General features: G+C 54.8%; 8 protein-coding genes across 8 annotated transcripts; 4 read left to right on the top strand and 4 right to left on the bottom strand.

Moving 5' to 3' along the window:
• Positions 1-112: 112 nt before the first annotated feature.
• Positions 113-1,963, bottom strand: CTAM01_06029 (WSC domain-containing protein; the record flags this gene model as incomplete). Its single annotated transcript, XM_060522059.1, has 2 exons — positions 113-1,683; positions 1,738-1,963. 2 exons carry the CDS (start codon positions 1,961-1,963, stop codon positions 113-115), a joined length of 1,797 nt encoding a protein of 598 aa, XP_060383249.1.
• Positions 1,964-5,031: 3,068 nt separating this feature from the next.
• CTAM01_06028 (uncharacterized protein) lies at positions 5,032-5,385 on the top strand (the record flags this gene model as incomplete). Its single annotated transcript, XM_060522058.1, has 1 exon — positions 5,032-5,385. One exon carries the CDS (start codon positions 5,032-5,034, stop codon positions 5,383-5,385), a length of 354 nt encoding a protein of 117 aa, XP_060383248.1.
• Positions 5,386-6,312: 927 nt separating this feature from the next.
• CTAM01_06027 (eukaryotic translation initiation factor 3 subunit A) lies at positions 6,313-9,822 on the bottom strand (the record flags this gene model as incomplete). The annotated part of the gene is made up of 3 exons (XM_060522057.1): positions 6,313-9,339; positions 9,403-9,666; positions 9,820-9,822. The coding sequence occupies 3 exons, from the start codon at positions 9,820-9,822 to the stop codon at positions 6,313-6,315; spliced, it is 3,294 nt and encodes a 1,097-aa protein (XP_060383247.1).
• A 1,613-nt stretch (positions 9,823-11,435) lies between these two features.
• Positions 11,436-11,880, bottom strand: CTAM01_06026 (uncharacterized protein; the record flags this gene model as incomplete). The annotated part of the gene is made up of 2 exons (XM_060522056.1): positions 11,436-11,655; positions 11,732-11,880. 2 exons carry the CDS (start codon positions 11,878-11,880, stop codon positions 11,436-11,438), a joined length of 369 nt encoding a protein of 122 aa, XP_060383246.1.
• Positions 11,881-12,540: 660 nt separating this feature from the next.
• On the top strand, positions 12,541-13,188 carry CTAM01_06025 (guanine nucleotide-binding protein subunit gamma; the record flags this gene model as incomplete). Its single annotated transcript, XM_060522055.1, has 2 exons — positions 12,541-12,959; positions 13,068-13,188. 2 exons carry the CDS (start codon positions 12,541-12,543, stop codon positions 13,186-13,188), a joined length of 540 nt encoding a protein of 179 aa, XP_060383245.1.
• A 994-nt stretch (positions 13,189-14,182) lies between these two features.
• CTAM01_06024 (uncharacterized protein) lies at positions 14,183-14,452 on the top strand (the record flags this gene model as incomplete). The annotated part of the gene is made up of 1 exon (XM_060522054.1): positions 14,183-14,452. The coding sequence occupies one exon, from the start codon at positions 14,183-14,185 to the stop codon at positions 14,450-14,452; it is 270 nt and encodes an 89-aa protein (XP_060383244.1).
• A 2,112-nt stretch (positions 14,453-16,564) lies between these two features.
• Positions 16,565-17,663, top strand: CTAM01_06023 (selT/selW/selH selenoprotein domain-containing protein; the record flags this gene model as incomplete). Its single annotated transcript, XM_060522053.1, has 2 exons — positions 16,565-16,672; positions 17,022-17,663. 2 exons carry the CDS (start codon positions 16,565-16,567, stop codon positions 17,661-17,663), a joined length of 750 nt encoding a protein of 249 aa, XP_060383243.1.
• Positions 17,664-19,234: 1,571 nt separating this feature from the next.
• CTAM01_06022 (calcineurin-like phosphoesterase) lies at positions 19,235-20,452 on the bottom strand (the record flags this gene model as incomplete). Its single annotated transcript, XM_060522052.1, has 4 exons — positions 19,235-19,333; positions 19,398-19,697; positions 19,774-20,175; positions 20,273-20,452. The coding sequence occupies 4 exons, from the start codon at positions 20,450-20,452 to the stop codon at positions 19,235-19,237; spliced, it is 981 nt and encodes a 326-aa protein (XP_060383242.1).
• Between the last annotated feature and the right edge of the window lie 6,138 nt (positions 20,453-26,590).

Here is a 26,590-nt window from a genome sequence, read left to right as displayed (position 1 = left end):
TAAAGAGTGTAAAGTTGCCGCCAATGCCTTTTTAAAGTGGAAAAATCAAACTCCCCATCCATCACATCTACTCGTGAGCATCATCCCCGAGAGAGCGAGCCAAGCAAGCTCTCTAGTAGCCAGTGCCGAAAGAACCGCACTTGCTGGCCGCATAGGAGTTGCGGTTCTCAGAAAGGCAGTCGGTGTATTGGACAGTGCACTTGTTAATGGCGACGCTGAAGTTGTCCGAGAAGAACCAGCGCTTGGCGAAGTCGGGAGCGCGAGCGTAGACGGCAGCATCGTCGCGACGGCCGCGGCGGTTGTTCCAGGTCTTGCAGCCCTGGGCGTAGGTGTTCTGGCAAGCGTTGTACTGCTCCTTGCAGGCATCCTGGCAGACGCTGGCGACGCTTCCGCGGCCAAAGGACTTGCAGAGCTTGGTGTCGGCCTGGAGGTAGAGCTTGAACTGGTTGCCGGCCTTGAAGTCGACGGCAATGTCATTGCAGGTAACGATGGGGATCTCGATGCCACCGACAGGGTTGCCAGGGCCGTATCCGAACCACCAGCTGGAAGGCTGCTTGCAGACACCGGTAGGAGGAGGAGGGACGACGGTGACCGGGGTGGAGGTCGTGGTGGGCTTGGAGGGGCAAGGGAAGGTAGACACGGAAGTGGTACCGGGCTTGTAACCCTTGGGAGCCTTCTTGGCGAAGCAGTCCTTCTTGGAGCAGGATCCCTTGCCCTTGCAAGAGCTGGAGCAGTAGCTGCTGACATCGCTGCACCAGGCCTTGAAGTCCATGCAGCTGGCAGAGCCGGGCCATCCAGCGTTCTTCAGGCAGGCACTGACCTGAAGCTTGCAGCTGTTGTGGGCCTTGGTGCAGCTGTCGTTGTCGTCAAAGTCGGGGAGGTTCTTGTTGCACCAGCTACCGCAGCCGTACTCGCAAGTGGCGGGAGTGACAATGGTGGTAGTGCAGACAGCGGGAGTAGTGGTGGTCGCAATGGTAGTGGGAGGCTTAGACGTGGTCACGGGAGGCTGAGAAGTGGTAACAGGAGCAGTGGTGGTGGAGGGAGGAGCCTGGGTAGAGATGGTGGTCGAGGTGGTGGAGGTAGTGGGAGGAATGCTGATGGATGGGATAGTGGCCGAAGTGCTGATGGAGATGGTGGATGAAGACGAGACCGAGTTGACGGGAGGGACGTATCCGCAGGGCTCAAGAGACTTGAGCTTGCTGGCGACGTAGATCTCCATGACGGCAGAGCCACCGCAGTTCTTGGTGCTGTCGCCGTTGCAAGGCTTGTTGCACTTGTCCATGGTAGTGGCGGTGGTGTAGTTGCCCATCACGACACCGCAGTAGCACTCACCACCGTACTCAACACCGGCAAAGGCGTATCCCTCGCTGGCACAAGCGGCGAGACAGGTGGAGGGAGTCATGGTGGCAGAGTCAACAGAGTCCTGGCGCTCAGCAATGGTGCGGCCATGGTTGGTGTCGTCGGTGTAGCAGCCAATGGAGGTGTAGTCGTCGACGGTGGCACCGCCAGAGGGGAACGTGGGATCTTGCCAGACAGAGAAAGCCGAGGGACCACCGCAGGTCTCGGAGCTGTTGCCAGTGCACTTGTAGTTGCAAACAGACTCGTCGAGGGTAGGGCTGTTGATGGTAGCGCTGCAGTAGCAGACGCCGTAGTAGGTGAGACCGGCGTAGCGGTATCCATTACCTGTCATCGTGTTAGGCTTTCGTGTCAAACATCAAGCTGGTCAGGACGGCTTACCTTTGCAGGCATCGACACATGTCTCGATGGTCATGTTCTGCTGGTTGAGGCTGGAGCGGAAATCGAGGGCATTCTCGCCCTTGGTGCCCTTCTCCTGAAAACATCCCTGGTAGGTGAAGGGTTGGAACTCGTCGAGGCAAGGCGGCAGCTCGGTGGTGGTCGCGGTGACCTGGTTAAAGAGGGTGGCAGCTGCGAGAGCAGCCAGGGCCCGGATGATGGGAGCCATTATAAACGATGGTGTGTATTAGTTATTAGAAAGAATGTGATATCTCTTTGCAAGAAACGAGTGTGCAAGAGCGAGCGAATGTCTTCCCAGATTGGGTTGTGAGTGATGAGCTGGAAAAAAGACGGGGATGAGAGGCATCGAGGGCCATCATATATAGTGAAATTTGATCATATCGGGCAGCTCAAGAGTGATTGATAGACATCCCGGCCGGCAGAGTCACAATCAGGGGAACAAACTCAACGGGTGATGCGAGTAGCGGCCGATAGAGTGGTGTCAGGTTGGACGGGGGCAGAGCGCCACGACTAGAGTTAGTGTGATATTTAGAGTAAAGCATGGAAGATACCCAGCGTGAACGGTGCCTTGGCAGACATTGTTTGGAACTGTTGGTTTGCATGCACGTCTTTCACGGAAGCCACGGTGACGGGGACGGTCACATCGCGCCCGTGATGCCAGGTCGTGAAAAGCTAGAATAGACTCGGCAAGGTGACAGAAGTGGGCGGCGCCTCGAGGGGAAGAGGGATACAAGTTTAGACAGCAACGTTAGGGGGGCGGCGGTCGGTGTATCCTCACCTGCGCCAGTAGTCAGGTCTACGGACCCAAGTCAGCGAATGCCATGCTTCTTTGGGTCAAGAGGCAAGGGCCGAGATGCTCTGATGTTGGATTACCCGCCCAGTTGGGGCCGGACAGGTGCAAATGGGCAAAGTCGAGGAGTCCGAGCAAAGGTAGCCCACGCCAGAAGTGGATTAGAGCTGAAAAGTGAAGGAAGAGACCAGACTCCTTTTGGATCGGCGGAAGTCGTCGGATGACGGTGGGAGGATTCATGGATACCATACCATATCTAAGGTAGGTCCTTAGGTGCAGTTTCCAGGGCTAAAACACACAAAGACTAAAAAGAGAGTCGCGAGGAAGGAAACAAAACAAAAACCGGGCAGCCCAGGCAAGAACCAGGGTGCCTCCCAATCGGGAAGGATGACGGCCCCATACCCAGGCCAGGGGCTCAGTCTTATTGGCTACAGCGAGTGTTAAGCTCAGTTTGATCCCAGTTCATCCCGTCCGACAGGCGAACAGGGGTACTTCCAAAGTCCGTACCTGCATTAGGCCGCTTTCTCCTTGACTGCTAATCTCATCTCGCCCTCTTGCCCTCTTTGCCTTGCCTCCCGCCCATGGAGACTTCTGAGTCTCTTGAGCCTCCCACTAGGTACCTTACCTTACGTATTCCATCTGCCGCTTACCAAAAGTGCCCTAAACAAGCTTGAGCTGGCCAGCTTTCCTAGTCTCTATCATGCTGTCAGATTCAATCTCCTTGGAATCACCTTTTCCAAGCACACATTAGCCACCGACGTCGAACGTGGCTTATGGATTATGCTTCCTCTTCCAAGCAATCTCGATCAGGGGTAATCGGCTTTTGCTTTTGCTAAGAATATCTTTTTGACATTGAATGCCTTCCAAGAACGACCACCCCAGAAGCCTCCATCATCGACCACTCTTCTTGTCCTCACCACAAAGATACCCGACAGAGGCACTGACTCGGGCCGGGCCCTCTCCTCTTCTCTTCTCGTCTCTGCGTCCCAGCGTCATTCTCATTTCCAACTCACGACCGTGGTGGACTGGACCCTCTTAGGTTCTTAGCAGCGTAAAATCCAAGCCCAATATCGTACAAGCAGTCTTTTGCTCGTGCGTCTAGGCCAGTCGACCTGTCAGGATCCGCACAGTCGCTCGCCGCTCGCTGCGCCCCTCTCAACTATGCATAATGCAGTCGGGTTGCAATATTGAAGTCCACCCCCCGGTTGACTAAAGACACTGACTAGGGCCTTGATAGGACCCTCCGTCAGTTTTCTTTTGTTTTGCTTCTACAGTCGACAACAATTCAGCCGCTGGCAGTGGGCACCGTCTCAGAGCACAGGGCAATTGCTGCAGGGCCTCGTAACATGCACCCGCTCGGACAAAATATTGAACATCGATGCAATGTTCCCGGCTTTTACACGAAAACACCATGAACCTCGGACGAAAATCCCGAAATATGCTCTGGCATCTGCCCGCGCAAACTTCATGTTCCGTGGTTCGTATCCCTTCTCCCTTCCAAGGTCTCGGGTCTCCGGCGTCGGTGCGTATAAACAACTGCATCTCGGACACTTCAGCTGTCGATCGTATGCGGGGTGGTCTTGATCCAATACACGCAGTAGTGGTGCTTGAGATGGAGCACCGCAGATCAAGGGCACTCCCGCCAACAGGGGTCGGCTGCCTCCTCCACCTTGCTCGAGTCGTTCATCGCGCGGTTTATGTCGGCAGGACTGACAGCCTTGCTGGCGATGAACGACGAGACACAGACCTCTCAACTGCAGGTGAGCACAGTCGGACCCTCCAATGCAAAGTCAACACGGAATACGAGTGAGCAGCGAATCCGAAGTGGAAACATCAAATCAGCCTTCCAACGGCCGTACCAGAAGACAACATCTTATTGCAAACGATTAATTGGGTTTCTGTGCTTGCATCTGATGTTGAACGACTCAACGAGCCACTGACCGAAGTAACTGTCGACAAACTGAGAGTGGCCCTACCACAGTGGTCTGCGCTGTTAGTCACATCAACCCTCTGTTCAGCTCCCAAAAATTTTGTTGCAGGGACTGCAAACTTGGGATGAAAGCGCCCTCTGTTCGACTGACTGACCAAAGACCCACGGTGTCTAGACATTCCAGTGTAAGCGGCCGAGAAAAGTAACGAATCGTCTACGCCAGCAGCTCGACTCTTCCTCGTTCTGTTACCCCATACAGGCCACAGACTGGAGTCGCAACACAGGGTTCTCCCAAGGCAACGGCTCCTTTGTACAATCAATAAGCTTATTGATAACCTCTTCGCAGTTCTTACAAGTAGAGATCTAGGACGTTGGAAGGAGAGAGCTGCGCCCCATTCTCCCGTCGACGGCGCCGGCCCAAATGCCAATGCAACTGAACCATGCCCACCTGAGAATATGGGCTAATGAACACCCCTTTCCAAGGGAAGCTAAGCTAAGAAAGCCAGCTTTAGACTGTTTAGTCTGCAAAAGTCCGACCGCCCATCAACTGAGGATAATGGTTGCTCGGTCGAAAATCTGCGCCCAGCCAAAACGGCTTCTTGAGTTCTTCAACAACGCTGATGGTCGCCGGCGCCACACCGTGGATGCCAAGGCCACCTCTTCGGCTCTCGGTATCGTCTTCGTGTTGGATCTAAACCCCGTGATGGCTTCTCACCAAGTTACTCCACAGGCTTTGATCCTCAAACTCCACCTTGGAGGGGGCAAAGCTGAATCTCGTATCGACGGGAGACCGACGACGGCTCAGCCAAGGAAACCCGCGGCGTCCCGTGGATCTCCTAGAATCCTCCGAGATCTGTTCGATGCGAATGCGGAGTCCGGCGCGATGCCGACCCCTCCTGAGCAGATGTAGGGTAGTCACCCCTGACGAGGCTCTGGGCAGATCGTCGGGATCGCCATAATTATCGCTTACCTTACCCCCTAACTGGACCTTTTCAAAGGCCTAGACTTATGCGGACCAACTGAAGGTTTGGACACGTCGGGACTTCCGATTCAGCAGGATGAACTTTGGAGATGTTCTCTGTTCCTTTCCCGTCTTCCTCTCGTCTTCCTCTCGTCTTGCTTGACTTCCTCACTCCCTATCAGTCTGACCTACATCGCACATGTTCATTCGCAACTCGAACCGAGGCTGCTTCGTGATGACTGTAAACCAAACCACTGCTAGAACTAGGCGCTAAGAGTTCGTGAGGCCTTCATCGAGTCGACAGTCTGGTGTGGAGGATATTAGGCAATAAAGCGATCAAGCTGCTGTCTGCGCCTGAGCCAAACCATGCCGATGCCCTCCCTGCCGCGTCGACCACCGCTACGAGGTCAACATGCTCTTACACGCCATTGATAGCGACTTACTGGGCAGCATCGTAACCTTAGTCCACCGTAGACCACCGACAACATCAACAGCACACATTCGAGCATCACCGTAAAAGAAGGAGACGGGTAAAAGTGCAAAAAATAATTCAATTCCAGCCAGGAGCTATGCCAAAAAAAGTCATGTCACATTTCACCCCCGTCCTGATCGACGATTAAAGGCTATCTGTTACTTCCATTCTAGCTTGCCCCCTCTGTTAAAGGAGCGGGTTTTTAGAGAAGAAAACCATCCTTCCCGGGGGGCTTCTAGAGTTACATCCTTTTTAAAACAACTTCCTGCCTAACCTAGAACGCCGATGCAGAACTTGCGGTAACCACTTCCCTTCACTTCCATCTACCCCTCCTCCCCCACAATTTTCGTTGTCCTTCCTATGTGACTCTTGCCATGATAAGTGTCTTTATCGACACTACACATTTAGGCCTTGTCGCGAAGGTGACGGGGAACCCACTTGCCGGGAGCGCCGGAAGCCTTGAGGGGCTCTGCCGGCGTGGCAGGCGAGGCAGTTCGGTCGGGGCGGCCGTTCTCACGGTCATCGCGTCCGGAGCCTCCGCGGTTAAGGGGGGCACCACCACGGTCGCCGGAGGCGCGAGGGGGCGGGGGGGCACTGTCGGACGACGCGCCACCACCAGAAGCGGTCTTGGCGGCCTCGCGCTCACGCCAGCTGGGCTTGTTGCCGGCGAGGGCGAGACGAGGCGGGCCTCCGGCACTGGGGCGGTCCTCTGAACGTTCAGGGCGCTCAGAGCGCTCAGCACGCTCGGAAGGACGCTCATAGCGGTCAGAACGCTCGGGGCGCTCGGAACGCTCCGGGCCACGGGATGGGGGAGCGCGAGCAGCAGGGGCGGCATCGGCGTTGGCGGGGGAGGCGGCCTTGTTGGCGGCCTCGCGCTCGCGCCACTTTCCGGCACCGGGCAGGTTGAGCGGGCGACGACCCTCGGGAACGGAATCGGTGCCACGCTCGGGAACGCGGGAAGGTGGTGCGGCCCGCTGAGACTCTCTCTCGGCCTTGCGACGGGCCAGGGCCTCCTCCTCGCGTCTCGCCTGGAGGGCAGCCTTCTCGAGACCCTCCTGGCGCTCTTGCTCGCGCTGCTCCTTGAGGCGCTGCATCTCGGCTCTCTTGGCCTCGGCACGTCTCTCCTGCTCCTCCTTCTCTTTGGCGGCACGCTCCTCGGCCTCGCGGAGGACTCTCTCTTGCTCCTCGCGCTCGCGCTTCTCGCGGAGCTTGCGGTCGCGGTACTCCTTCTTGCGAGCGGCGATTTGCTTCTCCAGCTCCCTCTCTGCGTCTCTGCGGCGCTTCTCGAACTCGTCGCGGCGACGCTCGTGGAGGTTGGCGCGGAAGGACTCGTACTCGGGCATCAGGCGGGTGAGGCGGTGCTTCAGCTCGACGCTCTCCTTGTGCTTGATCTCGGCCTCCTTCAGGGTCTGGGCCTTGACAGCCTCGTAGGTCGCCCGGTCCTGCTCTGTCTGCTTCTTGTAGTCCTCGGGCAGCTTCTTGGCCTCCTCCTTTCGGAAGGCACGCTCCAAGTGGTCGATACGCTTCCAGACGATGCGGAGCTTCTCTGAAACGTCGTTCTTCTCACGCTTGAGCTGCTCTAGCTTGATGGCATGAATGGCACCGGAATCGAGGTTCTCCAAGTTGTCCATGTCGATGTCAATCGTCTTGTTGCCAATCTTGAGGTCGGCAATCTGCTTCTTCAGCTCCTCCTTGCGGACGCGGTCACGCTCGGCCTTCATGCGCTTCTCTTCGCGCTCTCTCTGCTCGGCGGCGAGGCGCTTGTCCTCGGCCTCCTGGAGCAGCTGCTCACGAAGACGCTTCTGGCGGGCATTCTCTCTCTCCTTACGAGCCTGAGCCTCAGAAGCCTCCTCCTTGCGCTTGTGGATGACCTCCTTTCTTGCAAGAATGGAGTGGTGCTCCTGCTCGGCACCGGCACGGGCACGCTCCAGAGCGGCTTCCCTTGCGGCAACAAGGGATTGGTTGTATGTAGGGTCGATGTAGAAGCAGGTAGTGTGAAGAGACTTAACGAGGCGGGTAAGCTGAGAGCGGACAATCTCAGAGGGGGTGCTCTGGAGACGCTGGACAGAGCTGCCGTCGGCCTCAGCTGAGCCAGCAGAAGATCCAGCGTGGGCAGCCTTGGCGGAGGAGAAGACATCATTGTCGAAGCTGAGGACACCGGTGGCGTGGTCCATGCGAATGGCCAAGTCACCCTTCTTGTTACCATTCATGATGAACTTCTCAATGGTGCCGCGAGTAACCTGGAAAGGCTCGGGGAACTGAGCAAGCTTCTCAACAAAGGCCAAGTCAACAGTCTCGTACACCTGGGAGAGCTGCTGGAACAGTCTGGTGAGGATGACCTGCTGCAGAGGCAGGATGTACTTCTCCATCTCAGCATCGTCACCGATCTTGGTGAGAATAGGGGAGATCTTCTGGCAAATGGAGAGAGGGTGGAAGTCGACCTCGAGGATGTTGTACAGATCGCGGATCTCAGGGCGAGCGCGCTTCAGCATCTGCTTAGCGAGGGCATCGCGGAAAAGGCCAGCACGGGTAGGGGCCTGGCCCATGCCGAGCAGGTGCGTAAGACGGGCGTTCTTGTTCTTGCGAGACTCATCGAAGTCGACCATGGCACCGCGGGAGCGGGTGGTGCTAATGACAGGGATGGCGAGAGCAGACAACAGCACGAAAGAGGCGGCCTTCTGAAGGTCGTTTTCGGTAGCGGGAGGGTTGTCAGCCTTCTTGCCTTGTCCGCTGGCAACGACAGCGGCGGACTGGCGGAGAAGGGTGTAGTATCTGGACCAGGCGGCGGCGTGGAAAAGGTAGTTCTCGCCGACAAGGAAAATACGAGTGAGCTTCTCGTAGTAGTTGGCCATCATGATGTTCTTGGGAGGGCGCTTGCTGAGGTTGAGGAGAGTGTGGATGTCCTCAACGGAGCGGAAGGCCTCCTGCCAGAGCTCTAGCTCGACGGCAACGTTGAGCTGCTGGAAACGGGTCTCCAGGTGACGCTGCAGGGTGTCGGGGTCACTGAGGTTGATGGCGTGCATCTGCGCAGAGTACTTGGCGGCAGTCTGAACATGGTTGCGGAGCAGCTCGCAAAGTCTGCGGAACTCGGTCTTGCGAGTGTACTTCAGGCAGAAGTCGAAGGCCTGCATGGCAGTGCTCTGGTAGAGGATCTCGAGACGGGCATTGTTGCGGAGAATGTCGAGAACGGTGCGGTATGCCTCCCAGAGGAACTTGAGCCACGGGGTGACGATGGCGCGGTCGGTACGGTCGCGGGACTGCTCGCCGGAGACGGTGGCAAGGAGAATGGACTCGGGTGTTTCGCTAGCCTCCAAGTCGTCGACGTTGGTGGTGGAGGTGTTGGCCTCGATGCTGGACTGGACCTCATCGGCCTTGGCCTGGGCAACGGTGACTTTCTCGGCGGCGAGCTCGATGAACTTCTTGAGAACCAGCTGCGCATATCCCTGTTAGCAACGGTTGCCCTAACCCATTTCCGCGGCGGCGAGATGGCTTACCTCGATGGTGCCGATGTTGGTGTTCTGGCTGATGTTCTTGTACTGGTAAAGGGCATCCTTGGCCAGCTTTCCCTTCTTCTGTTCGACGGAGAGCTCCACCAACAGGAGCATCACCGGCTCCAGCGACGCGATGGGAACATTTCGGCTTCTCTTCGAGGTGATGTGCTCGTGGAGGAGGGTGAGGGCGGCCGGGACTTGGTTGACGCCGATGAGCTCGTGAGCACGCTTGAGGACGTTCTCCGGCTTCTGGTGAGGTGGAGGAGGCTATGGCTTCTTGTCAGTACTTCAGTTCGACAACAGCAGCAAGCAAGATGACGCCCCGTGATAGCAAAGTCGGAGAGGGGTAGCGTCAAATCCATGTGGGAAATTTTTGGGCAGGCGGGCCCAGAGGTTGAGAAAGCGAACAGAGGAACTCACCATGATGGGCAACCTCCTCTGCGGGAAAATACTATTCTCGAGAGGGTCCTTGGTTTGAGGAGTTGCAGCGCAAGCCTTTTCGTGCGAGCGAGATATTGACTTGGCTGTCGCTCGGTGCGTTGGCGTTGATGCTATACACAGCAAAGACGAATTTTTCAATTTCGTGTGTGGCCGCTATGCGAGTCCTGAGGGGCTCCGAACGTCCGTGCGTTGTGCGAAACGGATATCACGTGATGAGAGATTATGTCAGCCGAGGCTGACTGATTTACCACTGAAGGTTTGCTGCACCTTCCCGTCCCTCAGTTCACTTCTGTCGTCCCGTCCCAAATTATTGGGCAGGCTAGGACTGAGGTACCTCCGATGTCATTTGTTGTCCCATGGCTCAATTCCGTCACGGGAACGAAGTCGCCGATTCCACTGTTGAGATGATGTCCAATTCGAGTGAACATTGCGCTTTCCGTTGCACCAAGTCTCTTCGAAACCTTCCTTCCCGTCACTTCACTTGATAGGTCCCAACCGTGATTTTCAGACTTATTTGCCAGCCTTGTCGGTTTCTAGTCAAAAGCCTCCCCGAACTTTCTTTAATCCCGGATACGGACGGGGGCATGCTCCCGTTGTGCTCCACCGAGACCGAGGTAGATGGCGACTTCACACACTTTTTTTCGGCAGAGCGGGAAGATCGAGAATCACCAATCTTGAATCGAATCTCCTCACTTCCAACTTGCAGGCACAGGGGACATGTGCATAATTATACATTCGTGAACGGGTAGGGCAGCAGTATGGATAACTTCCTCGGACAGGCTTGTAAGTTACGAGTATCTTCTGCGTAAGTATAAGCGTGTCGTCACTTCGGGTAAGCTGGCAAAGAATTCGCGTTGGACAAGACGAGAAAAGGACCGATATAAATCGGTACATCTATTATGAATATTCCCGATATAGAGCATGGCGCCGTGGGCATCTCTCATGAGCGTGTTCTTTCAGCTAGCCCCTCGGCAGCTCTCCGTTCTTTGTCTGGCCGGAGGGCCAAGGGTCGTCAGCCCAACTGAAAACGTCATGAGGTAGAGTTCCATGGCACGTCTCAATGTTAAAAGCAAAAATGTCGTTGACACCCTATCATACATACGACGGTCCTCGTGAAAACTTCGCGACATCTATTGGCTTCGGCATCGAGGCGAGCCGGCTAGAGAGTGCCGCACGATATATGGGAGACTTCTGTGTAATAGTCGGCAGTGCAGAGTCAAAGTCTGATCGAGATGCCGGGTCTTGGTATGGCAGTTGGGCACGGGAATCGCAAAAGAAAGGGGAGAAAAACGAAGGCCAAATGTTGGGTTCGCCACACCTGATGCCCAAGATGTGCAGCTCATTCATCGTCATCAACCTACACCACATGCTGCGACTTGGAGTACTCTGTACGGTCGTGGTGTCGCGTCTCGTGCTCATCGTCATGACTGTATCCGTGTTCTTTGGGCGCAATCGGGGTACCGGCCAACTAGGGGAAACCCAAATATGGGAGATTGCCCGCTCCGGCCAATTTCCAACCAATCCCACCAATGCTGGTCTACAACAGATGGGGTCCGTGCGCCAAGTCGCTTCTCTACAAGTACGTACGTACAATCTCAGTATTTCTTGTGAGGCGACTGGAACCTCAGCGAACACCCCCGCCGGCGCCGGGTCCAGTCATCACCCTTGCCGACCCGTCCGCTGTCCAATCCAAAAGCCACAATGATGACTAAGGAGAAGAAAGTGGATGTACCTTTAACCGCTTGGAACACACTGTCAGGTACCACACTCCACCCAGGGGAGGGTGCTGCCAACAGCAACGCAAACGCACTTGACCTGCAGCAGTGCAGCATGCAGCCTGCACAAATGCACAAACATGCACACAAGCACACACAGGTACTGTGCAGTAGACCCCAGGATGTAAACTTGTGATGGTCTGGCAGCAGCTGGCAAATACTCTCGCTTCGGTTCGCTCCATAAAAATCCGCGCGCGGTACTCCGTACAGCAAAGATGCAATGCGGCTCGGTACCCTCCAGGGACGGGGCGGTCGTTGCTTCCATGGCGCACCTGGTGGCCCTAGCGCAAGAAGGTAACCTTGCGTCCATTGACCTTTGACCTTTCCTTTCACGTTAGGGGAATCTTTCCCAAGGGCTCCGCAATCCAATCCAATCCCAGCCTTCCTAGTCCTGGTCCACAGTCCCAATTCCCAGTCCCAGCCCGTCTCCCAGACACTAGCAGTACGTGACTTCCCTCCCGTCCTCTCTCTCACCTACTCAATTCCCAATTCCCAACTGCACCTGCGGCTTGCCTGCACCTACCTACCTCTACCTCTACCTCTACCTCTACCTTTCCTTCCACTCACTCCCTCCTCCTTCCCCGTCGCCCGTCCCGTCCTCTCCTTTGCTTTTCCAAATCCCAACCCATTATCCGAGCAACCAACCTACCCATCTCTTCCAACACTCGTAATCCTCCCCCCCAAATCCAATCACCCCCGACGTTCTTTCCTTTGTCGATTCGCTTCGATCGAAACCGGCCTTGATCACTCTCTCAATTCCCCCGCGGTTCTCGCTGCTGTGAGTTTTTTCGCCCCCCTACTGGCCATTTAAATCCTCCCCATCCCGCTTCCGATCCTGAGCTCGTACCACGGGGTGGTGGGAAAACGCGGCAACCACCGCCAAAGCGGAGTCAAAAGAGGGAAACTTTAATCAAACTGACACGATATGCTCTCTCATCAGGAACGCTCTTCTCACAACACCACCACCACCTCTCCTACCACCGCCGAATCATCTGCTGTAGCCACCACAGCCACTTCTCCCACCTCTCGCCAGCGGCAGGATCAGGTCCAACAGCCTCGTTCCGACGACAAACAATCACGACGACAACCCGCCGCCGCTGAACCCTCTGTCGCCGCCGCCGTCGCCTCATCCTCCGCGACACCTTCTTCATCAAAGTCTCCAGCCCCCCGATCCGCGACAGCAATGCCTCAATACACCTCCCGCGATGTCGGCGACCCGTCGCAGATCAAGAAGAACAAGCAGTCGATGGCCGACCTCAAGCTGAGACGATTGACGGAACTCAACAACCGCCTGCGCGAGGATCTCGAAAGGGAACGGATTCCGGTCAGCAATGCTTCTAAGAGGTAGGTCTCGGATTATCAATCATCATCATCGATGCAAATCAATGCGAACAAACAGCCATTGATTCCATCGCGAACGGGCGAATCAGCGACTAACTCACATCATTCTAGCATCATTGCCTACTGCAACAGCACGAGGGACTACATGGTTCCATCGGTTTGGGGCGCTGTCCCCCGCGGCGAAGACCCCTACGCACCACAACAAAGCGGCGGATGCTGCTTGGTGATGTAAAGCAACGTATATTATGGGTTAGCGATGTTGATATCGGAACAGTCGATATGCTCCGATCGGACTGTCATTTTTCTATTTTACGCGTGGAATACCAAGACCCCCGAGGGCCATCGGGAATGCAGCAACCTTCCGTAAACAGCGAACGATCGCTTCTTCTCGAAGAACCGGAAAAGAAAAACAGAGGACACCTGCTGATTATTCTTTTACGCGGTCGTGGAATCATCGGGATCCCAAAAAAGCCCTGGACCAGCTTGGAGTCGAAGAGAAAAAGCAAACAAAAGTTTCCTGGGTTAGGAAGGGTTTAGGGGGGTTCTACAATGCCAGCCAAACGACAGATACCTTTGTCCCCTTTGACGGATCAAAACGAAAAGCCACGGACAGCGACACGGGTTAGTAATACTTGAGAGAGTGAGTGAAAAAGGGAGAAGCGAGCAAGCTCCGTCAGCGGAGGAGGTGGGTGAGAGGAAGCGAGGGGAGATGCTTGAGAGTTGAAGAGGCAACGGACCCCGCTACGATAATGCTTCTATGTTGTTCTTTTTCTGTTGTTATTGGGAGGTTGTCGTTGGGGAGGCAGGGCTTTTTGGCGGGCAGCTCTTCAGCATGTAATAATTCTCTTGATGTCCTGTACTCTTTTTCCTTCTCGGGTCTCCCCCTTGTCCACTATATTCCGCACCGAGTGTGTGAATAGCTTCAATCCATCAAATTCCCTGGTCTCCACGAAAAAACAAGATAACAATTCGAGCAATTACCACGGCTTACGGTCGCGTCGTACTTTGATGTCAGGGGGTGCTTGGTGCCATGCAGTTGATCGATCACTGGGGTAGGTAAGAGGCGGATAGACGGCGGCAATCATGGACAGCAATTCGATTAACGATGAATCAAACAAAAGTGGTGTGCATGTTACGGATACCTGAAGCCTGAAGGGGGGTTTCACAAGAGGGCAGATCACCAAAACCCTCCTCAAGCCTGCATCTCGCGCGCCCCCCGTGGAGCCATGAAATCACTCGCATCTGCGGTGGTCCCATATCAGGTCATTTCGGCCAACCAATGGCCGCATTGGCGGGACCCCGGGGGAAGCAGCCAATCCAATTTGGGGGGGAGGTTGAGAAGCAGCGTGACCTTACCTTCAGGTATGGTTTACTACCTTACAGGCTTACGCAAAAGTAATAGGAACTCCCGTGACCTGAGCCAGATTTCCGCATCGCATCTTCGAAATGATGGCCAACCCGATCGCGTATTGGTAAGCAAGCGAGAGGGGGAGTGAGGGTGGTGACCCAGGGTCCTGGAAGTAGGGAAAGACGAGAGACATTGCAAACCAGTTCACATCAGGGCCGTTTACCTTACGGATACCTAGAGAGACAGGCAGACTTCTGGGGAAAAAGCAAAGAGGGATTAAAAACGGGAATGGGGGACAAGCTTTTTCGTGTGGTATTTTTTACTCCCCCTTCCTCGCCTTGCGGTCTTTCTGGGGGGGTACGATTGGGCTGGTACCACTTCAGGTCACAGGTGAGAGAGCAGGAAATCTGAGACATATGCAGCGTCCCTTTTTTTCTCTTTCGTTCTTGTCCTCACCTCCATTCTCTCACTGTGAAATTATGAATAAAGCCAGATTTATGGATTCATGACCCCCTGCGCCCTGGCCGAGCGAGACTGGGGGATGAACAGTTCGGCGCCGACTTTCGAAATCCTGGGATTGGATCATTGGATGCCGATGGGGGGGAGGTTACCGCACTCCGCCTGTTCGAGGCCGAAAAGAGCTACAAGAGCTCCAGCTTTCATTTCCCGAGGATTACATCGGGCCTGGTCCGCCTGTCAACTCATCTTTTTTCCCCTTCGCTTCGAGTCTTCGGCTACCGGGGGGAGGGGGGGGGTTAAGAATGAGTACAGTAGTGGTGGGACCTGTGGTTTTCTCTTTGGACCGTCGGTGAGCCGCCATTGCCAATTGGAGTCGTTGTATCCGTAGCCTGTACTGCGTACGGCGCTCGATAAAACGCTGGTTAGATGAGGTTCAACGTTCTGGTTTGCTTCATACGGTGTTTCACTGTGTCCAGATACTGAATGATGGCTACTACTACTTCTACTGCTCTCCTTTCCCCTTTCTCCCTCCCGCCATCGCCGCTGCAACACCACAAATCTTTCCTTTCAATTCTGGTCCAAGGTATCTTTGCCTTGTGGTGTTCGTTGCCGGACGGGGCTCCGTACTCCAGCACCCCCTGTTACTACGCCCCTATCCCGAGGTTGCTGCTGTACCCGAGGTGGGTGATAACCGTCCTCTCCTCCTAGCAAAACCCCCAAGATCAAGGCGATGTGCCCACCGCCAGTGTTCTGCAGACGTTGGGGCTTTTGCAGGCGCTGGCTGTATCACTATGCAGCAAGGTAAGATACCTCACCTCACGGTCAGGAAATTCCGGAAACCACTTTCCACGGGTCCCACGGGCACACACGTGTTTCCAAAAGTCTTCCCGGCCCCGGAGTTACGTGTGCGCACTTTATGCACACGTATCCGTACCTTACCTTGCCTATTCTACCTCGGAGTCGACTCAGGACCGGCTTTTCCCAACGTCGTCAGTCGAGAAAGGGCCCGGCGCGCAAACGCGTCCCAAAACAACAGACACTGTTTCCGCACGACTCACTCCCCGTCTGGTGTTGCTATTTTGCAGCACAGGACAAGTCCGAAGAAAAGCCCTGCCGGCCCTGATCCCTGGTGCTGGCCCACCCGTACCTGAATTGCTGCAGGGCGTTCGAGCCACTGGCTGCCACCGACGTGCTGGGTTCTGGGGGGGGAATGTCCTGGGAGGGAAGTTCATATGCGGGCCCGTTATTCTCTCTTTTCTGGCGTGTGCCTGGCTTTTCTCTTTTCGTTGCTCAATGGGATGTGCCGCCAGATGGTCACGGCTGAGAGCAAGGCTCTTGCCGGCTGGCTGGTGCATCACCGTCCTTCCGAGTGCGAGTTCGGATCCGAACAGTTTCTTACAATACTCCGTAGGTCCCTCCACTCCATCTCCCCGTGCACACTTCCGCCGGGTCCTTTTTTGTTTCGTAAGCCAGCAAGTGTGGCTTTTCCATTTCCACTCCTCCCAGTCTCAATGGAACCAGCGCCGGCATGGCCACAGCTTCCTGCACGCTTACCTGATCATCAGAGGAAAGCTGGGATGGCACCAACCGCCCCTCCTCCTCCCCCCTCTTCCCCAATCCGAAAAAGTACTGGCTGGCCGCCAATGACGCAGGAAGAACAAGAGAATAGAACGCCATTTCCCTCACCATCCCATTCTCTCCTCGCGCAGCCTACCTAATCACTACAACGAGGAGACCACAAAGGTCTGCACAGTAGTCTACTCTCCTGTTCCTCGTTCCAGGTAACAGCAACAATCCCGAAATGGCCGAAACATCTACCGAACCGCAGTCAGCGTCGACATCAACGCCGCTGCCCCGCATCGCGATCCAGTTCTGCACTCAGTGTAAGTGGATGCTTCGCGCAGCATATGTAAGTACAAGCCAAAGGGCAGGAGGGGGAGACCTCACTGCCGGGTCTTTTGCCATCCATCTTTACTTCCTGCCTTTCCTAATTTGTAAACACCTACCTTTATCTGCCGCAAGGTAGGATACACTTACACAGGTCCTACCTCTATACGGGAGGTGGCCGTTGATGACCTCATCCTCGGCAACATCCCTGACACCCTCAACCTCCTTTTCCAACCCCTCCAACTCGTGCTTGGCCTAGTGTTGCCCTTTCCGCCGTGAATCAAGCCCATCATCCGTCCCTTCTACCCTACTCAAAAGCCAGGTATACACAAGTCGGGAAAAAAAAAACACCTCTCTTACACCACAAACAGTTCGCCCAAGAGCTCCTATCGACATTCGGAACCTCCATCGGCGAGGTCGCCCTCCAACCTTCCACAGGCGGCACCTTCACCGTGACGCTAACCCACCAACCCGACGGCGCGACAACGACCTCCTCAACGATCCTCTGGGACCGCAAGACCGAAGGAGGCTTCCCCGAGACCAAGGAGCTCAAGCGCCGTCTCCGCGACGTCATCCAGCCCGACAGAGACCTCGGCCACGTCGACCGTAAACACGCGACGACGGATCAGACTTCAACGACAGCAACAGCAATCACACCCGAAACCTCTACCCAACAACCACCGACCCTGGCCTCCGACGCACTCGCCGCGGCGCCGACAATGACGATGCCTTCCTCCGCAGCCGCCTCGGACGTGGTCTCCCAGCTCAAGAAGCACCCCGCCAACGCAGGCCACTCCCCAGCCGGCAGCGAAACGAAGCCCACCTCCGAGAGCAAAGAACACAATGAATCCTCTTCTCTAAGCGACGCAGCCCGAGACGCCATCGGCGCAGCTCGCGCGAACAAGGGACAGCAGGCCAAGGCCGAGATCTCGCCCGCAGGCCAGCTGCCTGGCCAGCAATATGACGATCCGCCGGCCAAGTTCAACAAGGAGAAGTGCGAGGACTGTGCATGAGAAACCCGGGTCCCTATAGATACAATCGGCACCTGATCTGGTCTAGTAGGCCAATGTATTCAGCCCTGCCCTGCTCTACTCTGGTGTAGCCAGCCTTGCTAGGCCTGGCGCGGGGGACCGGAGCGCGGGGCTAGCCGTAGGTAGCACCATGGCCACGGGATCCCAAGCTCGCAATGTTCGCCTCAACTGCTACCCCTAGGTATTTCAATATGTCTCTCAACTTCTGTTGCCCAGTGGCCGGGGAAGTTGGGGGCGGTAAGCAAGGGCTTTGGAATGCGAACCGGGATTACTAGTGATTCGGACCTGGGGATCGGCACGGACGGGAACGTCTACGCGGTATCTAGGTGGCACGCGTGGGCATGTAGCGTTTAACTAGATAACACAAAACATGCAATGCATGATTTCAAGAACTCTCTTCTCCGTCAGCGGGAGCATACAATCTTCAGTAAACACAGACAATATACACAATGAGCACGTTACTTCCGCATCCGAAAATCCGGTCAGGTTGATCAAACGTATAAAGGTTGGCTTTTTTCATTGCAATTACTAGCCGCAGCATCCTCCTTTGCGACAGAACTCGACGTGAACCTGACCACGCCGGGTCAACCCCACAGGAATGCCTAGAGCGAACTGTTCACAGAAACCATCAATTCGGAGCCGGATTGTTAGACCCCATCATTCCAAGATCGTACACACAGTGATCTGTGCAGCGATCCCCTGAACACATGTCTCAGCAACAGACCTCTGCCGACCATACGCCCCTTCTCCTCCAGCGTTACAAGAAAAGACGGAAAAAAAAAAGACCAGAGTCAATGGAGAATAGTACAAGCAGAAAAAGAAGTGAAAAGCGACACCCAACCCCCCCGTTGCCCGGCCGATGAGCAATGCCTCCTTTGAGAAACCAGAATACCAACCCCGCGACGGGCTTGCTTCTGTCTATGCCGAGTAGATTATAGTCTTACAAGTGCCACCACGACATTGAGCTGAGACACGGCCCCCTACGGCCGCGACGCAAGCTCGAGGGCACAATAGCGGATGTTCAAGTTCATATGATCCCCGTGACCACGGTGGATATTGCCAATTGGCGCCTCAGCACAATGACTTTTGGACAAGCCTTTGTGGCAGTGGCGGCTGGGGGAGGGGACAAGTATTCCCACGATGGAACAGTAAATCGAGGCTGCTCTTGGCGCGTTATTGGCGTGCAAATCACTCATTATTACACCCCTGGGTGAGTTCATGTCCACCGAGGGGCTTCGCACAGAGGCACGTGAAACGTTGTGATAGCCATTGCAAATTCCAGTGTTTTTGTGTGTTTATCTTCTGCTACCAGACAGCCGTAATCGTGAACAGTTTGCGCGGGTTGTAGTCGGTGGGTGGGCTCGGGAAGAATCGGACAAGTCGAAGAGTGGACGGATGGTGACTCAGAGGATCGAGAAGGCGGGAGGACGGTGTGAAGGGGTCGCGAGAGACCCGCGTCGGTGGACGTAAAAGTAGAGCGGTCGATATGGACGGGAGGCATTTAACGACGGCCGAACCTAAAAAGATGTGCATGTTCGTATAAACTCTTGATTTCACTTGGAAGCGGACTTCCGGGGAGAGATGACTGGTCGGCTGTTGCCTCCGAGACCACCAGGGACGTACTTTTGTTTCTTCTCAGCAGGTTTCAGAATCTGTAGGAGAGTCTCGTCAGTTGACTTGGCCGGCACAGTAGAATTTCCATCGCCGTCTTCTCACCTGGAACGAGCAGAGCAAGCTCTCGTCCACACTCATCATGGCTCCGGCATTGTCGAATTCTCCGCAGTAGTTCGGTGCACTGAACAGGGTCACGAGCTGGCGCTTGGAGAAGAACTCGTAACCGTCTTCCACGACTTGGTGGGCACGGCAGATCAGATCCATATCGTGCTTCTGAAGGAACCGGGACACAACGTCGGGACCAAAAGTGAAGGAGACACCTCTGTCGTTTTCGCTCCAGCCTGTGATGTCCTTGTCGGGATCAGACCACAACAGATCGCAGAGAAGACCGCAATCGGGAATCTGTGGTTTGAAGAATTAGTCAATAAGTAATTCGAGACGAGGCCAGCAATTGGCTTCGTGAGGGGTGCAAACATACGTCAGTGGGTCGCATGACGCGGCGAATCTGCTCCATGGAGTTCAGATCAGGGCTGAGACCGCCGTGCATGGTGAAAATCTTCTCGTCGATGATAGCGGCGATAGGCAGGCAGTTGAAGCAGTCCGTAAATGTCTTCCATAGCTTGATGTTGTAGCGGCGCTTGCACTCGTCGTAGAAACCGTAAATACGGTTGATGGAGGCGCACTCGTGGTTGCCGCGGAGAATGAAGAAGTTCTCGGGGTACTTGATCTTGTAGGCGAGCAACAAGCAGATGGTCTCGAGGGACTGCTTGCCACGATCGACGTAATCACCCAGGAAGAGATAGTTGGCCTCGGGAGGGAAGCCGCCATACTCGAAGAGACGCAGCAAGTCGTAATATTGTCCGTGGATATCACCGCAGATCTGGGTGAGGGGTTGGCGTCAGCAGGTCTGTGCAACTCGGGGAAGGCAAAGCATGGGGAAGTAAGTTGGCCTACCCAGGCCCAAAGATTAAGCGTACCTTGATGGGAGCCTCAAGCTCGAGAAGAATGGGCTGGGAGATGAAGATCTCACGAGCCTTGGTGCAGAGGTAGCGGATCTCAGCCTCGAGAAGCTGCACCTGCTTACCGGGACGGCTTCCACGAACCTCGAGGAGGCGGTCGATTATCGAGTCAAGGTCGACCTCATGTTGGTCCGCCATCTTAAATCCTCACCAGCCAGAAAGATGGCCCGCTGATACCGAGGGGATTGTTCGCGACTGCGGCAAGCAAGAGCACTGAAGGGGGGGGGGGGGGGTGTACTTTGCAGCGGCCAGAGACAAAGAATGCCCAGTTTACGGGAACGATGCACTTCTCGTGTCTGTTCGGAAAAGACGCGTGGTCAGTATGCCGCAAGATGGTAAAATACTTGTTTAACCGCTTTGTTTGGGAAGGGCGCGGGGAGGTTGAGGGCAACGTGGTTGTGAGTAGGCAGGAGAGGGGAAGCGCGAGCGGGACAGGGCGAAAGACTTACGGCGAAGTGATCTCAGCTCTTGTAGGCCTTTCTTTCCGAGGAAGAGAAAGCGGCGACAGAAATGTTCGACGTTATGGATTATTCGCAGACCAGAAAGTGTGGTAGCGTCTCGCGTCGTCGTTGAGAAAATTTTCGTCGTCCCTGTGCGGGATCGAGTTCGCCTGTATGGGGTGGGATTCGCCGCTGGAGATAGGGCCGTCTGTTGATAGCTTCGCCTTTTTTTCAGCAGGTGCCGCTCTTGCCGTAAACAGCGATGCGGAGTTCGTCTGTTTGATTGATCGTCGTTGTTTTGAATGTATTGAAGAGATGGAAATCTCTAGATCGCGTTGTCGTCTTGAATAGACGTATCGTCGCCGTTGGGTCAAGAGGTGGCCTCGTGGGGGAAAAAAGAGGCTTTGGGGGGAGGGAGAGGTGAGGGTGGGTTTGAGGGGAGGATTTTCGTGTTTTGTGTTGGGCGGCGGCGGGCTGCTCGGTCGGAAAGGCAGGAGTCGGCAGGAGGAGCGCAGAAAATGGGAGAGGAAAAGAGAGAGGTGTGGAGGGATTGGTCTCCTCTGCCTGCGTCTGGGTGAGAAAAGCGTGAGGGGGGTCGCTCGTACTACAGGGGGGATGGCTAAAGAGGGATAGTGCTATGGGCACTAAGTGATCGCTGATGGGTGTGGGTGGTGCAGATATTATGGGCTCTCGAAGCGTTAAAGGCAGGCAGGACGGGCAAGAAAGAGATGCCAAACCCAGAGGCGACAGACAAAATTAAATTAGGTTGCCTTTGAGGTGAACTTGCACTTTGTGCGAATATCAAGGATGCAAGACGGAAAACAATGTGAGACCGGGTAGGTATTATGTTATGCCTACTTATGGGGGTTTGGGTTTTCCCTTCTTCTGTTCGCGTTTCCGCTGCTTCACTATGTCGCTTGAGAACGGACAAGCGGCCTCATAATACGAAAATGAAAAGCGAAGCCGAGGATCGTGATCAGGAATAAGGCAAGGTGGAGGACGAAGAGAGAAAAAAAATCAAAGAGAGGGAGATCTGGACGGGATAAAATTGGGGTCGTAGTACTGGTCTCGACTTTTTTTTTCCCTCAGTCCCCGTCTAATCCGTATCTACGTTTCTTTTTTTTTTTTTTTCTTCTTTCCCTCTCTCCCATCGCGCCTGCCAACTAGGTAGGTAGATGCCGCCCCCGACTAAGGTACGTAGGCGCATCGCTCCACGTCCTCCCGCCTGCTAAGGAAGACATGCCCTCCCTCCACAGGTAAGGTAAGCACACCAGCGAGAAAGTGAAGGTGTGGTGTTTTGAAGCGTGTCGCTGGTTGGGTTGGCACATTTCGGTGCATCACCGCGTCTTTGCATCGGCAAGCGCCTCCCGTTGTCCGTTTCTCAGCACGCCAGTCGCCCGCCCGTCGACCAGTCAGGGAGCTTCAGGTTGGGCAGGAGTGGCAGGCACGTTTTTCTCGGCGACGGGAGGAATGGGAAAGCGCGACCCAGGCATGCGTAAGGTACTGACTGGTAGGGTAGGTGCGGCAGGGGGTGCCTGCCCTTGATTTTGTTCGTGTCTTCCCTTGCTTGCCTCTCACCTTACCCGTCTTGCCGGCCACGGCAACTACCGCAACACGCCTTGGGAGTACCTGCCTCACCTTGGATCAGACACATCTACATCTGTACGGCCTACATAATTTGGTTGGTTTTGACATGTTACATGAGGCATGTGCATTTCCTATCTACCGGGCTTAGGTAGGTGGCTCGCGACCATCTCAGGCTGGGACTTTTTATCTTTATCAAGGTGTTGAAGCCAGAGGGTGCTACTGGGAGATGCGCCATTAGGATTCCTACTCTATCCAAGGAAGCATGATGGCAAATCTGCCATGGCATTGTCCCTGAAGTGCCAGTCTGGGGCATTGCCCACCCGTGGAACACTGAGAACAAATCCACGACCCAGCAGCAAGGGTTAGCCACAGGGGCCTCATCGAGCCTGAAAGCTTGCGGGAGGTGAGGCTCCTCAGTTGGGAGCGGTAACACTCCATGAGCGCGGAACCCTGTGGGCCGTCTCCGTATGCCGTGGGAGTGGACGTTGGGCTGGGGGCCTCGGACGTGGTGCTGGTGGATGAAGGTGTCACGCACCGGGGGTCATGAAGAGATGAAAAACCCCACCCGCCGGACCGACTGGCTTTTGACCATGGTCCAAGTCATCGAATCGACGGGACCCGCCTCGGGAGCTGGAGCTGGACCTGGAGATACCGCTGTTCTAAACTTGTATCATGGCGGCGTCCCGTCGAATATCACATCCGGCTCAGCCTCCCCCTTGATAATCCCGAGCGTCTAGTGCCAAAGTCATCGCCTGTGCCCCCATCTGGTTTGTTTACTTCTAGAGATGTTTCTCCAAATCCCCGAGTGGGAGTGCTTTCCCTCCCTTGCAACCAGATATCCGGCTTGCAAACTGACAGTGCAGCCCATGCGAGTCAAACATTCGGACGGAGATTATCTGCCCAACCTTACGTACCTAGGTAATAGGCAGTAGGTCGTTGGTATTGCATTATGATGAATTCCTTCCTATGCATGCAGTTTATTAGTACCTCTGTTCTGATTCTATGCAACCCTACCTAGGTAGGTACCATTAGCGAGCCTCTCTGAATTACTTGCCTCGGGAAGGTGCCCTGTGAGGAAGGTATGTATGCCATTCTGCCGCCTGAAGCCTTCCATACGTCACTGGACAAAATAGTACCTTATGCCGGCCAATGCCCCAACATACTGAGGTAGGCAAGTTCCATCGCCTACCGCCCTACCGCTGCTATCTTTCATACTGTAAGGTACTTGTCTTTTCTATTATTATTTCTTCTTACTATTGTTTTCATGTACTATTCATAGAATAGATAGAGGGCAAAGAGAAAAGAAATAGTAATCATAGTAGTAGGGATCTAGATAAGTCAAGTGGAAGATCATTCTATCTCCCACTTGACTGTCTCTTTCCTTCCACCTGTGGCTTGCGCGGGCGCTGAGCTTGACTTCCTTCTTACCTTAAACTTTGCCTTCATACAACTTGGCATTTGCTTCGTAAGATATTTCCCTTCCCCCCCAAGCCTGTCACAGACCTGACGCTCATTGTCCACTGGCACCTTACAACACAGAAAGATGTCTGCCATGGCCGTTTTCGTCCATCATCCATTCACAAGTCTAAGTTGCGAGACATCTTGGGCCAGAAAAGTAACAAACATAGTGGTTTATCGTTTGCTAAACAAACCACCAGTCTTCCGTTTCAACTCTACTCTATGTATGACACTCGAAATTCCACATGTTGCAGCCTCTGGGACGCTGGGCCGACAGGCTTGAACGAGACCGACGACGGACAGCGATGACCCCTTCTGGACCGCCAATCACCCAGCTTGTGCCTCCTCTCCAACAGCGCAACGGAAGCAATCCCATCCATGCCGCTCTCCCTCGGCATCTCCCTTCCTCGTCTCCGCCTACGAGCTGGTGGTTACTGAGTGTCACTCCTCAACCATAACACCATGATCATCAGGGTCCGACCCCGAATAGGCCCCTGAGTAACGCCATGTCAGACGGTCTACCGGGTGGCCACACAAGTCAAGGCGCTCGCCAATACCACCATTCACCGCATTCATCTGAAGCCGCTCGCGCTCGACACAACCAACCTTACCACTAGTCATCGTGTGTACGTGTCGTGTGTTTCTCGCACCTGAACTTTATCAGTGCTGTTAAAGACGACGGCGAGTCGTACGCAGACCAGACGCTCCATGTTTCCGCGTCCAGGGACAGTCAACATCTGTACGTCGGAAATCCTCAAGCATCCAATTATTCGCAGGCGCTGCTCCATGCCAGTAGAATATGAGATAGTGACACTTGAGTCCTGCATTTGTCTTGTTCGATGAGCGACGCTCTCGGTCCATGGTCGCTTTCAGACACCGCCCGCCCATACCCCAACCCTCGAAAACTTCTCCGTCTCACTACGGTACTCAGCAGATGCCAAGATTAGCCTCTACTCAAAAGCTTCCCCGCGTGGCACGGCCATTTGAGGGAAAACGCCAACGCTTCGAAGATCAGCTGAAGAGACATGCAAGCCAGCTCGATGCAAGACATTGTTGCCCTCTTTTTTACTCTCTCCCAGGCCTCGCATCCGGCCCGAACATTTGACGATTTGTTTGTAAGATCAAATCCGCGAGGCAACAAACCCAGTGACTCAGACCAAGACATATTAATCTAGCGTCGATCACATCGCGGTATCGACAGAGATGTGGCTCTAACACCACTGTGACCACAGTTAGGTGCCGATATCAACCCAGCCAACCGCTACCGTTGAGAACACGGGCATCATACTCTCACAAATCGACTTGAATCGGGACCAGCACTTTCAAGGGCAGCATCCAACCGTAAGCATGGTGATATTTCTCAACTTACATCAAAGGCCAGCTTCGTCAGACGGGCTGTGGAGCTGCTAAGATGGGCTAACTGACCCCGTTCATTCGACCGGCTCGATGCCTATTCGTTCCCTCATCCAGAGCCTTGCCCAGCTCTTAGTTGCCAACCAGAGGCTGACGGCGGCTCTTAATTACACCCACCAATGCGCTCTAGGTTCTGACCACCGAGACTTGAAGCGGTCAAGGCGAAGATTTGGCACGGGCACTCAATGGAGAGATATCACCCGAAAGTCGAAAACTGTCTGACCAGTAGAATATTGGGGTAGCCTCGTTGCATTTGAAAATTCCGCAGTCGATCCTTGAGGGAATTCCGGCACATACCGCTCAATCTCTCTATGCAGGAAATGTGGACGAAACGGGACCTCACGTCACGTCAGGGTCGAAATGTTCAACAAGAAAGTGACTATGGGGAGACGCAAGCTGCGGAACCAACGGCACAAGACTTCGACCGCAGCAAAAGTATGCCAACTACGTCAGTCATGTGTCTGTCTGCCTGTCAGTCAGCCTGCATCCACGGAAGCCGTACAGCATGTAAGTGTATGAAGAGTGCGTCAGGATCATGTCGTGCAGCACATCCTCCTTGGTATTACTAGGCAGTCTGCTGGATGGGTAATCAGTTGAGTCCATCGACTACAGTACAAACTCGCTCGCAGCCTTCGGCCAGGACCGAAGGATCTACATCTGAGTTCGGGTTCCCCTCCTATCCAACAGATGCCATGGCCGCCGCTCTCAGTCGATGAAGAGGGGGGGAAGGAGGGGCAATCGGGGAAAAGTGGCCCAGTTACATCAAGTCAAGTACTTTGTATGATCCAATTGGCGGTGCCCCCCATCCATACCGACGTCCCTCCCCCCGCCCGCTGGCTGACCTTTGCGCTTTCCAGCGTCCAATGAGAAAAGCCCTTCAGCCAATTCTCTGAATAGGTACAAGCCACGCAATGCTGCTTTTCCCTTCAGATGAAGGCCTTTTTTTTTTTTCCAAGTCCATCTTCCTCCTGGTCAATCCCCCAACTTTTCGGCGGGTGGGTACGCATCACATGACTGCCCCGCGACGTCCCCCCATCAGGCACACTCACCTCTTCGCAGTGGTGGGTTGGTCGTGGTGGCCGTCATTCTCTCACCGATTCAATGCCCCTCCACCACAGACTGAGCGACGTGGCAGCGCATCCCTAGTGCCCACCCTCTCTTCTGCCCTCGAGGACGTGTGCCTAGGCAGACAGACATGTGGAGTATGACTTCCGCGCAGCCTTGTCATGACTCTGAAGTTGCAGTTGATTCTTCATACTCTCAGCTGATGGTTTGGGGCTCTTGGTTTTCTGTGCATTGAGTTTTGAGGTCCGCTAAGCGTGATAGCCGCTGGTGAGGCTCCGTCGCGTCTCGGTAGTAAGCTGGCCTTCAGACAGTA

Source organism: Colletotrichum tamarilloi (assembly GCF_030869305.1).
Source record: "Colletotrichum tamarilloi strain Tom-12 chromosome Unknown Scaffold_16.1, whole genome shotgun sequence".
Taxonomy (NCBI): domain Eukaryota; kingdom Fungi; phylum Ascomycota; class Sordariomycetes; order Glomerellales; family Glomerellaceae; genus Colletotrichum; species Colletotrichum tamarilloi.
The sequence above is the reverse complement of the archived record's forward strand: the minus strand, read 5'-3'. Positions and strand labels throughout refer to the sequence as shown.